Source organism: Mauremys mutica, chromosome 2 (genome assembly GCF_020497125.1).
Source record: "Mauremys mutica isolate MM-2020 ecotype Southern chromosome 2, ASM2049712v1, whole genome shotgun sequence".
Lineage (NCBI taxonomy): Eukaryota > Metazoa > Chordata > Testudines > Geoemydidae > Mauremys > Mauremys mutica.
In genome coordinates, this window is record NC_059073.1 from 142,106,715 (window position 1) to 142,120,610 (window position 13,896).

The 13,896-nt window shown below is 39.2% G+C and overlaps 1 protein-coding gene across 1 annotated transcript; it reads left to right on the forward strand.

The window, feature by feature from the left end:
- The first annotated feature begins 453 nt into the window (after positions 1-453).
- On the forward strand, positions 454-12,858 carry LOC123363210 (gastrokine-1-like). Its single transcript, XM_045004090.1, has 7 exons — positions 454-457; positions 1,143-1,234; positions 7,296-7,349; positions 8,350-8,487; positions 9,330-9,440; positions 10,286-10,427; positions 12,700-12,858. Exons 1-7 carry the CDS (start codon positions 454-456, stop codon positions 12,795-12,797), a joined length of 639 nt encoding a protein of 212 aa, XP_044860025.1. The 3' UTR covers positions 12,798-12,858.
- The last annotated feature ends 1,038 nt before the right edge of the window (positions 12,859-13,896 follow it).

Consider the following 13,896-nt stretch of genomic DNA (forward strand, 5'->3'; position numbering starts at 1 on the left):
TGAATGCCCTAACCTGATAGATCAGGTACCCATTTTGAAGCTGGATAAACTGGACGTGGCCTTTTAGCACGAGATTCATTTAGCCAAAACCCCACACCCTACAGGATTTTAGCTGAACACCTGAACCAGTCAGCTACTGCACCTCACAGTTTTTAGCTATTGCCTCCAAAATAGCCCATTAAAAATTACTGTAATTAAATGACTTAATAATATTAAATAATAATAATAATAATAATAATAATAATGCTTTGAATGCATAAATTGGGTAAGTCTTAGTCTCCCTGATATAAAGATGTATGGGGAAACTAGCACAGAGAGGATGTGTGAATTGTCACAAAATGGATCATTGGAAGAGTGTGGAATAGAATCTCAGTTACGACTGTTCTTTATTTTAGTTAGACCTCACTGCCTCCCTTACAGTGTGGTCGTATTGTGAAAAATTATTCTATAAAAATGGGTAAGTTCCATCTGTGTTCTCTTAATGATTCCATATCAGCTAGCACAGGTGAAAATAGCATCATTAATTTTCTTTGCCTTCAGGCACTAGCAGGGGCAGACAACATCCTAAGTAAACACACAAGCCCACCACTGCCAATAATATATAGGTTCAAAGGGAGGAGCCCTGTGTGTTTGTGGGTGGGTGTGGGGGAAGAAAAGGGTGAGACTTTTGAACATTGCTGGTTTCACGGAGATGCATGAGGGAGAGAGAGAGAAAAGAAGGCAGTTTCCCCATGTATTTAAGAAATATATTTGACCAACTAATTATATGTGTTTTAACAGAGTTCATTTTAAGTCCAGCAGGTTTATTCTTTACCCAGAACTGCATTATGCTACAAGGGGCTAGTCCAATGCCCACCGAAGTCAATGGAAAAACACCAGCGGTTCCAATGGACCTAATCTATTTTCCACTGGAATCTTCATATAACTTCAGTGGGCATTGGATCAGGTCCTACGCAAAGGACACATCCTGTATCTCAAAAATAATAGTCTTCATTTTTGGTCTAGTGTCTAAAACTATATTCAAAGAAAGAGTTTAAATCCCATAAAATTTTCCTTCCTAAATACTGTTTTTCCTAGTTCTTCACAATAATCCATTATATTTTATTTTTATATCTTTTATGTATCATCTCTTTTACTTTCAGCATTCTTTCTTTCTTTGCAGTCTCAGCAGAGAGATCAAGGACTGAATGACCAACGGAGACCGAACTGCAGTATCATTTCAGTGGTGACTCTTGTATGTCGAAATTTCATGTGCACAGCTCTCACTAATGTCAACTCTCATGCAGAATGAGGTTTTATATAAGGTGACCACTTCAGGTCTGAGTATCCCTCTGTGAACCTGATCTTTCAGCTCAATATTCACATGTCCCAAAGCCAACTTCTTGCTTTGGCTGCTTTTGGTCTAAGTCAGGGGGTTGCAAACTTTTCTTTTCCACATCCCCCAAATCAGCCATTTTTTCTTAGCTGTTTCACTCAAGGTCTAGTGACAACTCAAGGTCTGGTGACAACTGGTGATATCTGCACAGAGAATATGGGAGGAAGGAATGGAGCTGGACTCAGGTGCTGGGACAAAAGAAAATGCACTGTAAATGCTTGTAAAAATAGAAAAAAATCAAATTAATTTCTTCTTGCGAGGAATTGTCAGTCTTTGTTATTTTCGTGGGTCCAAGTCTGCCCTTATTTACACCAGTGCAATACTCTTAAAGTTAATGGAGTTACTCTTGAGTTACACTGGTATAACCAAAAGGAGAATCTGGCTCATTGTTTTAGCCCCAGCACCCACTGTAGATAATTTAAACGAAGGGATCTTGAAAATAGAATCAAGGAAAAACTTGTGCAATTTCAATTCAAGTCTGATTTTCAGTCATCCAACAAATTTCAATGCATAAAGCTAACACCACACAGGAAATCAAATCGAACAAAGTAAGATGGAAAAAAATTTTGATACAAAAAACTCCCCTGTTGAATCATGGTTTCTTCGGGTGGTTTTGATAAATATTTGTTCCACCCAGAAGAGATAAGCTGACATGAGGGAAAAAGTGCCTACCACACCCAAAAACCCAACAAACTGTACCACGCCAGCCTTTGCATTCTTTTGTTTTTGCCTTAGCAGGACTTTACGTAAGGGCTGTAGAGCAGGCTGTGTCTAGATTCCTTTACTGGCCAGGCCTGAATGAAAATTGCTACTACGGCCATGTGGAGAACAGAAGATCCATTTTGTAAAGGATTTCTACATTTGGCTTCATTCCAACCCGGGGGAACATTTCAAAGTTCTCTGTGAAGGGAAATTCCAAATCAGTTTTCACTTCAGGCCATTCAAAATGTTTCATTTTGCCAGAACTGTTTTGTTTAAATTTTAAGTTTTTAAAAAGTTATATTATATATATATATATATCATTGTAATATATAATACAAATAGTAAAATAATTCTAAATGAAAAGTTATTTCAAAATGAAAAATTGAAATATTTCATTCCCATAATGTTGAAATGGAATGTTTCAATGTTGTTGGAGCTTATTTTAAATTTTTAAAACTAAATTTGGCAAAATGAACCCAATTTCACAAAGCATTTTGATTTTGACCGAACCACATATTTCAACGGACTATGGGTTCATCAGAGTTTTCCCAGTTAGCACTAGTTGCTTCATTTTGATCACATAATACATAACCACATTGGTAATATCTTGATATTGGCTCATGATTTGCCTACAAGAGCCTTTGTCCTGGGGTTTCATTCCCCATGAGCAGGGGCAGGTTCAGGTTCAGGGTTCTACAAATCCTATGGTTAGGAAAAAAAATTACTTGGGTTAGTCCAGCCCTAATTTCACTATTTCTAGTTCTGATCCTGCTTGAATGGATGTGTAATGATGCATGAAAAAACAAATATATATGTATAAAATGAAAATGTCTTTGGGCATCAGAAATAGAATCTAATTCACTTTTGGTTAAAGTTGGTTCTTAACAATATGAGTTTCCCTGTTGTCTGATAACCTCTAAGAGTCTGTATATAGACAGAAAATGTTCTGAGCAAAGCTTTAAAGATAATATTACAGGAAACATTGGCCAAGGAATGGGATTTTGTACAGTTGGAACTTTTCCTTCTCTGATTTCTACCATTCTATTTAGTTTCCATAATTTTGTCTTACAATCAATAACTCCAGCTATACAAGTTTGCCAAACAGACTATATAAACAATGAAAAGCTGAGGGGGGATTTGTAGATTCAGACTTCCAAGTGTGATACATTATCTGTGATGGCCAAAATGGCTTTGGTTATTGAACTCTTGAACAAAGGAACTTTCCAAGTCTTTGCTAATTATACCACAGAGATTAGCTAAATGGCATTACTTAGTTCAGTTTCCTTGATCCCTTTCTCATGATCACTACCCAATTTATTAATGGTCCAGAAAAAAAGAGAGGAGTTGATGATGTGAACAATGTACTGTTCTGTGTGTTTTGGATTCCATTGACAGCACACATATGCAGCTCCAGTTGCCATCTGCAATTCAGATAGATTACAAGAACTGTAGATCATTCCACTCAGCAGTCTATTGGCCTGAGTGGTCTCTACTTTATACCTTGTGCTAACTGTAGAATTGTACACCTCCTTTGCCTTCACTTAGCACAAGTGTAAATGACAACTGAGGATGCAAGACAACAGATAATGTTGCACCATCCCTTTACACATCATAATGGTTCACTTCAAAGTAGCCTTAGTGTAAATGAGAATCAGGCCTGATGCTTTTATATACAATTGGCTGCTTTAAATTGTCATAACTGCATTAAGGTTAAGGAAGCACATAGATTTGCACCATGGGAAGATCTGACCCAGTTGCTTGAGTTCTTAGTTTCATGAAGGCCTATTTATATCACTCTGGCAATGTAAAGTGGGTGTGAAGTTCAGCTGGTTGGAAAATGAGAATTTTTTAGAGAGTCTTCTCGTGAAAATTTTGACTTTAATTTGTGTTTCAACTAGACCTAGAGCATCTCATGATTTTGTGGGGCCTCACTAATTTTTGAATGCTTGAGGCTGGCAATCTGGTATACTTTATCAATATTATGAATTATGAATATAAGATATCTGAGGTGAGGCTTTTGACGTGCAGGCAAAATTTGTTACTGGGAATCTTGTTTGACTTTATGGATTAATCATCTAGGTTTGATTAAGTATTGTTAAAAGAAATGTACTGTGTGTAACTTCTGCATAACAGAAAGTTATGATAAAATATATTGAATTTACCATTACAAATGGTCTATTATCTGCTACATGTGATTGACACTATCAGTTTGGTGACAAATTGCTTGTTAGAGCAATTACACCAGGAAACAGTGTGTAATGTTATAAATGAATGGATACATGCCAATAAGATAAGTTTATTTCAGTATTTAACCTTCCCGTATTTAACTTTGGAAACTGGTGTATAAAAAGTAGAAGGGTTTGTTTCATTTAGCCCTGCAGATCTTGAATCTCCTCTGCCATTAAAATGAAGCTTGCTGTGAGTACATTTACTACTTTCTTCTTATACTACAGGAATGTTGCACAGGTTTGGGATGTGACCATGCACACGCAGAACTACTGCTAACTTCATTAGAAGTTTTAGAAATTGTACTTTCAGCAGAGATTTCACTCCAAGAGGAAATGGACCCATCTATGCATTAATCTCTAGAATTTTAATGGAAATATTAGAGATTTTTTATCTCAGACTTAAATACATGTTGTATTGTCTACAGAGTGCCTGATCCTCATTTACAGTACCTAAGTGTAAATCGGAAGCGATTCCATGAAATTTGAGGGGGTTACAACGCTGGTGTATGATCACAGAAGTGCGGGGAGAATCTGATCCATAGAATCATGAAATGTGAGAATCTGGATATATGACTGGAGAGCAAAACCGTATTTAAACTCATCCTAGTTTGTTGAGGAATTAATTCTAAGAAGTTACTGAGTCACATTCAGCCCTTACCCATGAGAAGCTCTTATGGAAGTCAGTGGGAGTCGACATCTGAGGAAAGATTTCAAAATTTGTCTCTAAGACAATAATTATGTCTTGAAATGACATAATGTGAAAAATTATTAAATCTTACAATAATATATATTGGCTCTGACTTAGACTAAATAAATTAGGGAAGTTTGAATAATATTTAGCCCATGTAACAATTATATATGTATTTAGAACAGAATAACAAAAGCATTTAGCATTATTGTTTTCTGCAATAAATAAGACTGCGTCAGCCCTTCCATTATTTATTTCTGTATTCAGGGGTATTGTCAACATTTTCTTTGGATAGAAACAAAGAAGTGCTACTTATGTAGTTTCAGGATTTGTTTATGTTGTGTCTGTCTGAACTTGAAAATCAATCTCTGATGTGAACTCTTAAATTATGTCCTCTATAAATATCCAATCACTTCCAGCAAAGCATAGTCAGGTACTGAACCAGTCTGAATTTTGGTTTAGTTTGACTAGTCAATATGGGAAAGGAATTAAAGAGAATTCCCCTGCCCTGTGTGACCCACATGGGGAAGGGGTTAAGAGCCATAAAAGCTATCCAGAAATGAACTTGGAGAAGTACAGAGATGTTACCAAGATGTTCCCTCGGGGCATGCCTCACCCTAAAGGGAGTGGAGAGGGGCAGGTTATGTATTTCTGCACTGTTCTCAGCACAAGACTGTGCTGATCAGGCATGACCTAACTCTTTATGAATACACATATAATGTAATGTTATTGCTCTGGTCAATATTCAAAATAAAAACATCAAGGGAAAAATCAACTCTCTTTTAAAGAATGAAATATTCCATCCAAAGGGTTCACCTCCTATCCAAGAGTTTGTCAGCTTGTCTCCCACATCCTGGATATTCCACTATTTTTAAATACACTTTTTTTTGAAGTTTTAAATACTCTCACAGTTCAGGGCAACTGCACATATATTCCCTTTCCATGGTCCATCAAGGACAACCATTCTATGCAGTCAGCTGGTCAGCTGTCACCTCCCTTGGACAGAGACCTGCATCTCTCTCCCTCCTGACCAGAGTTTTTCCAGGCTGCACAGTTCCCTGATTACACTGTGATATTCTCAGCAAGGCAAACTATCCATGCTTTGCTTTCTCTTTGAAGGCTCTGAATGACTCTGATTGCTTGCACTAACAAGTCAACACACAACAAGTATATTTATTCTTAAGGTGAAAGCATTACAGAGAAAACATATTAAAAACAATAAAATAACCTACATGCCTCTTAATAAATTTGAGAGAGATCACCCCCACAACTTCATCAAAGGCTCTGACAGGAGTCAGTCCTTCAAACTCCACATAGCTTTGTAACTGTGGTTACAAGTTCATAGCAGCCTTAAGGTACGTCCATACTACCCGCCCGGGTCGGCGGGTAGCGATCGACTTCTTGGAGTTCGATATATCGCGTCTCATCTAGACGCGATATATCGAACTCCGAACGTGCTCCCGTCGACTCCGGAACTCCACCACCGCGAACGGCGGTGGCGGAGTCGATGGGGGAGCCGCGGACTTCGATCCCGCGCCGTCAGGACGGGTAAGTACGTCGAACTAAGGTACTTCGAGTTCAGCTACGCTATTCGCGTAGCTGAACTTGCGTACCTTAGTTCGAACCACCCCCCTAGTGTAGACCAGGCCTTAGCTTAGAACCAGAACAACCACGAATTATTCAGTTTTTCCTTTAGACAGCTTGGCCCTCTGATCTTGGCCTCAGGTGATCAGCAGACAAAGGCTTAGGGTGGAGCTTCAAAAGGCTGGGCTTTTGCAGAACTGAGGGTGGGGAATTTGCATTCACCTCCCGCTAGATATTTATCAGGAAATACACTTTACATGTACTGTCCCCAAAGACCCTTCTTCTTTGCCATATTGTTCAATATAGTCCTTTGATCATCCAGGCCCACAATAATACATAACCTTTACATTTCATACAATGGACTCCAAATATATTTGAATTTCATTCAGCAAGGTTTTTCAAGGATATTGCTGGAAATTGCCAAATCAGTCACAAATACTATGAGCCAAATGTTGCTCTTCTCACCTAGGCAAAGCATCCTGCCCAGGCTAAAAGGAATTTGCATCAGAAAAGGTAACAGATTTACCCATATGATATTTCAGCATATTTGAATAATCTTCAAATAGATTACAGTTTAGGACCCAGTCCAGCAAAGCTCTTAAGTATGTGCTTAAATTTAAGCACATGCCTAAGCCTATTCTTAGACAACAAAGACCTTTCAGAACATGTTTTACCAAGGCAAGCACTTACATTGTTATGCTTCCAATGTTAATTTCAGATTGTGATTGCTGCTCTGCTCGGAGTCTTCCTAGCTCCAATTTTTGCTAATGATGTAAGTATAATGATCAAAATGTTTCTTTTGGGCTGTATGAGTTTTCACAGCTGAAAAATAAATTTCTGAAAAGGAATCTAAGTTTTCCTTAGTGCATTAAACTGACATAGCACAAGATTGTGTTTGCATGCTTAAGAAAATATTTAGTCTGTTTACTTACTGAGGGGGAAAACTCAATTATTGGCAGTTTAGGAAACATCAAATTATATATTGATAATAGTATAAATATTATGAAATCATTGTGTGGAGTGTTGGGATAATGATAGCATCATCTCAAAGAAAGAGATATAGTTGGTCTAGTATGATCTACCTTTTCCAATACCATGTTGTATTTTATCCCAATTACCATGTACTTCTATGTCCTTAATTGCTTTCTCTTTCAAAATTTGTTCTCACACCTGGCATACAATTGAATCCCAGATCACTTTCCCTCCCCCTTTATACTGTATTTGAAATTCTGCACTCATAGGGTATGACCTCTGTGTTTATAAAGGGCTTGGCTACACTTACAAATTTGCAGCGCTGCAGCAGGGTGTGAAAACACACCCTCTCCAGCGCTGCAAATTGCGGCGCTGCAAAGCGCCAGTGTGGTCAAAGCCCCAGCGCTGGGAGCGCGGCTCCCAGCGCTGTACGTTATTCCCCACAGGGAGGTGGAGTACGGACAGCGCTGGGAGAGCTTTCTCCCAGCGCTGGCGCTTTGACTACACTTAGCGCTTCAAAGGTTATGGGTCTATTACTGGAATGGGTGGGTAAGGTTCTGTGGCTTGTGATCTGCAGGAGGTCAGACTAGAAGATCATGATGTCCCCTTCTGGCCTTACAGTCTATGAGTCCATGAGTCTAACAACCTTTATGCTTTGGCTCAGATAGTTTTAGCAGCATCCCAGCCACTCCCCAAAGTGTCTCTGTTATATCTCTTTAATGTGATTTTAAGGCCAATGATTTTCCATGGATTTATAGAAATTGAAACACATTTGTCTTTTTTTTTTAAAAAATAAACAGAATGTGAATGAAAACAATCAGGGAAACGATGGCGGAAACTCCCACCAGACTGTGAGCATCAACAACGATAAGCACGTGGCCAACATTGACTCAAACAACGGCTGGAATTCATGGAACTCCATCTGGGATTATGGCAATGTAAGTGGCAAATACGCATTTTTGGAGACTCCTTGAGCCAATAGCTCCGCGCATTCTGCTTCAGTGGATTGGGGCATCAATTACTAGTAAGTAACTGCACTGAAAACAATGGAGTTACGCCAGTGTAAATAAGACTTCAATGAGTCTGATTCTCATCTTACCACCTGTGTTATGCTGATCCATTGGCTTCAGCGGAACTATTTTTGATTTATGCCTGTATAAGTGAGAGCAGAAACAGCTTGAAAAGAGAATTATTTTAGGTTTCATTAAAATTCAAAACTGGTAGAGTAGTTCTCACTGAAGCCAAGGAAAGTATGAGCAAGACCAGTTAGGCGCAAACTTTCAAACATACGCTTCACTTGCAATCTAAATCTGAATCCAGATCTTCCGTGGCAAAAGAATCAAGCGTATTAGGAAAAGATTTTCAAAAGTGCCTGGGAGTATCAATGGAACTTTTAGTCCTAAATCCTTTAAAGGCTTTGAAAATGTCCTGATTAACCTTTTTACTACTTCTGGTACAATATATGTTGCATCAGTATTATCAACTGAGCATCCATTCACATGCCTGAAACAGCAGAGCATACCAATCATATAGCCGCATTGGAATGCTCATTTGCTTCAGCCATGATAAAAATGCTCCAGTCATTATGATAATATCACTTAATAAATAAAATTCAGAAACACCATTTGCTTGCACTATAGCAAGTCTCTACTCTACACATTTCTCAATATTACTTCATCTATTTTTTGAGCCCCAGGTTCCAGGGCTTATTTCATTTGTGACCAAAGAGAGGAGCTATTTTGAAACAAAATGCCACTCTCTCTGTACTTTTATTTTGCAGGGTTACATTGCAACCAGGATACTTTCAAAGAAAGCCTGCATCATTGCTAAAATGAACAAAAATGTTATGCCTGATGTTGTACAGCTTCCGCAGCTGATTAAAGAAAAGAAGGTAAGAAAGAGGGGGAAAGGTAGGGATGATTGGTGGGGATGGAGCTAGGGAGTTTGCTTGTGAAAATGCATCATCTTAAAATGGTAGAAAGAGGCAAAGGCTCCAGTAGCAAAAGTCACATTTCTCGCCAAGCATGCTCCAAGCCTTTATTCTAGAGCCTTATTGCCTCATTCTTTCTTGCCTTGCACCTACTGCAGTCATTTACAACAGAACAAGGCAGGTGTAAAATGTCACTAATCTGATCTGGTAGTGTTTTATACTCATTTCGGACTCTCTTAGCAGTCCACTGGTGAAAGTGACTGCCCAGGGTGTGGGTTAATGGTGAACTGGACCCCTAGTTTGCATGAGTAATGATGAAAGGAAAAGGTTTTTACATGGCAGTGGAAATATTGGCAGCACTTCACTGTTCCAATGACTCTTTTCAGTGCCCTTTTGGGGTCTTCAGCCCCTAGCCCTTCTTGGATTCTCCACTTGTGCCCTATGAGAGAGCTGAGCAATGGAGCTGACTCTCAGCTTGCTCCTGGTGGTATCTTAGGCTGTACCCACATTGTCACAAGCTGTGCACTCTTAAGAATCAGCAAAGAATCCTGTGGCACCTTATAGACTAACAGACGTTTTGCAGCATGAGCTTTCGTGGGTGAATGCCCACTTCTTCGGCATTCACCCACGAAAGCTCATGCTGCAAAACGTCTGTTAGTCTATAAGGTGCCACAGGATTCTTTGCTGCTTCTACAGAACCAGACTAACACGGCTACCCCTCTGATACTTGACTCTTAAGAATGTCACAGAAAGGATCATGATTTTATTCAATGCTGTTATTCTGGCTTTGCTTACTGAATGTTTAGGAAGCCGGCTCTCGAGGGCCTCCCCCAGTGGAACTGCAATTCACCGTCTCAAAAACCACAGTCAGTGACCTGGTCCCATACGGGAAGTCTGTTGAATCTATGTGCAAAGGAATTCCAACCTATGTTGCTCGCGAAGCTCGTGGTAAGTACAGATTTAACTAACATTTCATGCTGCAAAACCACCCATTAAATTTACAATATGAAACATAGCAAGCGTGTCACTTTCCTACGTGGAAACAGGCCAGAAGCAACCTGGGGTATTTCAGGCATCAGGATCTGAACCCAGATCTGGGTCTGAATTTTGTAGGCAATCTCAATAAGGGGCTGAACCCAAAGTTCAGATCCCACCACGCCTGGATTTTATGGGGTTCAAAATACAGAAAAGAATTTTGCAGCTCAGGCTCTCATCTAAAATTTTAAATAAATATTCGTATAACTTTCTTTCCACTCCCCAAAGTGATGGAGAAATGCAAGGATTTCTTTATTCCCTCATCATCCTTGCAATCTCCTTACAGAGCAGGTTTAGAGGCTGTTAGAGCTGCATGTAACTTGTCCACTCTCCACTCTATTCCCTCATCTTGTTGTATATCACCGAAAGCAATTTTGTCTGCTTTCAAGCATTGCAATCACCTTCCCATCAATTGGAGGTTGGATAGCCTCGAAATCTTTCTCTATAAATCAGAATGCCAAAAATCTGAGGAAGAATATATGTGAGAGCACTAAATACCTCATTCCATTTCCCATGACAAAACTCCTATTTACTTTAATGGGGAGCAGGGTCATTTTGATTAAGGATAATGGAATTTTTCATAGAAATGTAAAGTATTTAAGGTATGTAAAATTAATATGAAGTCATGTAATGTTAGGATATTGCTTATTTCATAGCACTTGTATGGCCAAATTATTGTGATAAACTTCCTTTATTGTTTGAAACAATGGGGGTTGGAACGGATCTGTCTGTGGAAATTGCTAAAGCATTCATCTTCCACTACTGGCTTTTCCTTCTTTGTGCTGAAAAATTGCTCCAATAACTGATGAAGACTGACTCATGTTTGAAGTTTGGAGAAATAAGAAAAATCATCACATTAAAGTAAAAAACTACTTTTTCTGTGATAAACAAAGACGAGAGCAACACAGCTGCACCGATACAAATTGTTCAAAGAAATTGTTTGCTTAAATCTGAGTTATTAGGTGGCATAATTGCCTTTGTTTTCTCTTCTGCAAATCATGGCCTGATTGTAGACGAGAAAGAGATTGGTCTTTTTATTTTGATGAAGGTAGGTCATGCTAGCTTAGGTCATGTGTATATATAGGACAGAGGATAAAGGCTTATATGCCATTTAGATTCCACTTCAGCCTTTTTTAATAGTTTAAGTCGGACTTAAGAGATGCATTGAACTCGTGCTGGCTATCTCCGCAAGGGTGAACTTCACCTGGATTTATGAGGACCTAGATGGTTCAGAGGACAATATTATGGCAGAAGTATCTCCTTTCAGCAAAGTGTGTTGAAATGCCATGGTATTGCTCTGAAACCTCATAGTCTCCCTATTCAGTAGTGGATTTTTTTGTATTTTTTTTACTATTTTTTAGAATACTCAGTAGCTGACAGTTTTTTATAATGTAGAAACCCAGTGTGACTTTAAGACTGGTACTAAACAAATAATGATTCTTTTTCAGAGTTACTGGGCCCTATTACCCACTTTGTTACTCCAGTTTTGCACTAGTGTAATTTCACTGATTTCAGTGCAGCTGTATTGAACTAAAATTGAACCAACCCCATGTTGAATCTGGCCCATTATTTCCTTTTGAGTTGAATCTTTGCTACTTATTGTTAGCAAAATTTTAAAGACGACTGTAATCAGTACTGAAAAATAAAATGAAAACAAAAATAGAAGAGGCCTCAAGACATGGAAGGATAAATCATTCTCTGTTGATTGTTGACATCACAGTCACACAGATATGCCAATACGGGCAGTGTAAATATCTAAGATAGAAGAATAGATATCCAAGTACTAATGTCCTAGTGATCCTGAAACTGAACCAAAGCCCATGGAAATAATCTTTTCATTAACTTCAATGAGCTTTGGATCATGCATCAGTATATTAAAATTCTATATGCAGGAAAGGAGGTTTTTTTTTATTAAAGTAACTCATTGTCATACAAAAGAATTAACTGTAGGGCAGGTGGAATTTTAATGCTCTTACTCACAAATTAATAATCCACTGATTCCCACTTCATGATAGTGCATTGAGGGCTTTTATTAGATGGCATAGACCTTGAATGGTTTGGATTGATGGGAAATGGTTTGGAGTGTTCTTTGTAGGAGACTTATTCAGGACTGTAATGAATGGATGACTATGATAACATCCTTAGCCATCACCTGATACTAATTTTTGTTTTTCTTTTTCCCTAGGAGACAACCTTTTATTTTATTCTGGGCAATGTTTCAAGACTAATATAATGTACACAATGACATTAAACTATTGCGATGAAACTGCATCTTTCAAATAAAATTGTTGCTGATATAATCCTGCTAGCAATGCCCTCACTGATTAGAAAAATAATATTTTTGTTGCAGTTCTTTTCATGATCGTGTTATCAGATATTTGTTTTCCTCTCCTCCATATGTTTTCTGTGTAGAAGAAATCTAGGCTGTTACAATATCTGTCAATAAAAGTTATGCCATGTTTCTAATAATTTCTGTCTTCTGTCACGGATGCTGGCTCAGGATGTGATCAGAGAGGTTAAACAGGTTTGGGCTTGGTTAGTATTTGGATGAGAGCCCTTAATGAAAGAGAACCTTGGAGCTGCATGCAAGGAGGCTAATGATTTAGAACAGGGGGGGCCAACCTGTGGCTCCGGAGCCACATGTGGCTCTTCAGAAGTTAATATGCAGCTCCTCGTATAGGCACCGACTCTGTGGCTGGAGCTACAGGCGCCAACTTTCCAATGTGCCGGGGGGTGCTCACTGCTCAACCCCTGGCTCTGCCACAGGTCCTGCCCCCACTCCTCCCTTCCCGCCCCCTCCCCTGAGCCTGCCGTGCCCTCACTCCTTCCCCCATCCCCCCAGAGCCTCCTGCATGCCATGAAACAGCTGATCGGGAGGTGCGGGGAGGGAGTGGGAGGCACTGATCGGCGGGGCTGCTGGTGGGTGGAGGCGCTGGGAGTGGGTCGGGGGAGTGCTGGGGGGCTGCTGACATATTATTGCGGCTCTTTGGCAATGTACATTGGTAAATTCTGGCTCCTTCTCAGGCTCAGGTTGGCAACCGCTGATTTAGAAGGTTGCAGTCTCCCATGTCAGTAATGAACCAGTTTCTCTGTGTGATGTTAAGGAACACTCTGGTGCTTTCCATTAGTTGAAACTGGGATCCTGAACATGAGGGCCTTGAAGAAATCATGACTCTTTTTGCAAGAATAGGGTTGATGGTTGTGTACTTGCCAAATTCCAATTAGGGCAAATAAATATGATTATATAAAATTTCCCACTGCAGTTTTAATTGGCTGTGGTACATTTATTCATTTCCTGAATTAAACTCTTATTGAACACTGTTAAACAACAGCTGCATTCCACTATAAGGTAGCTGTATTTCAGTAAGTTTTATTGACCCAG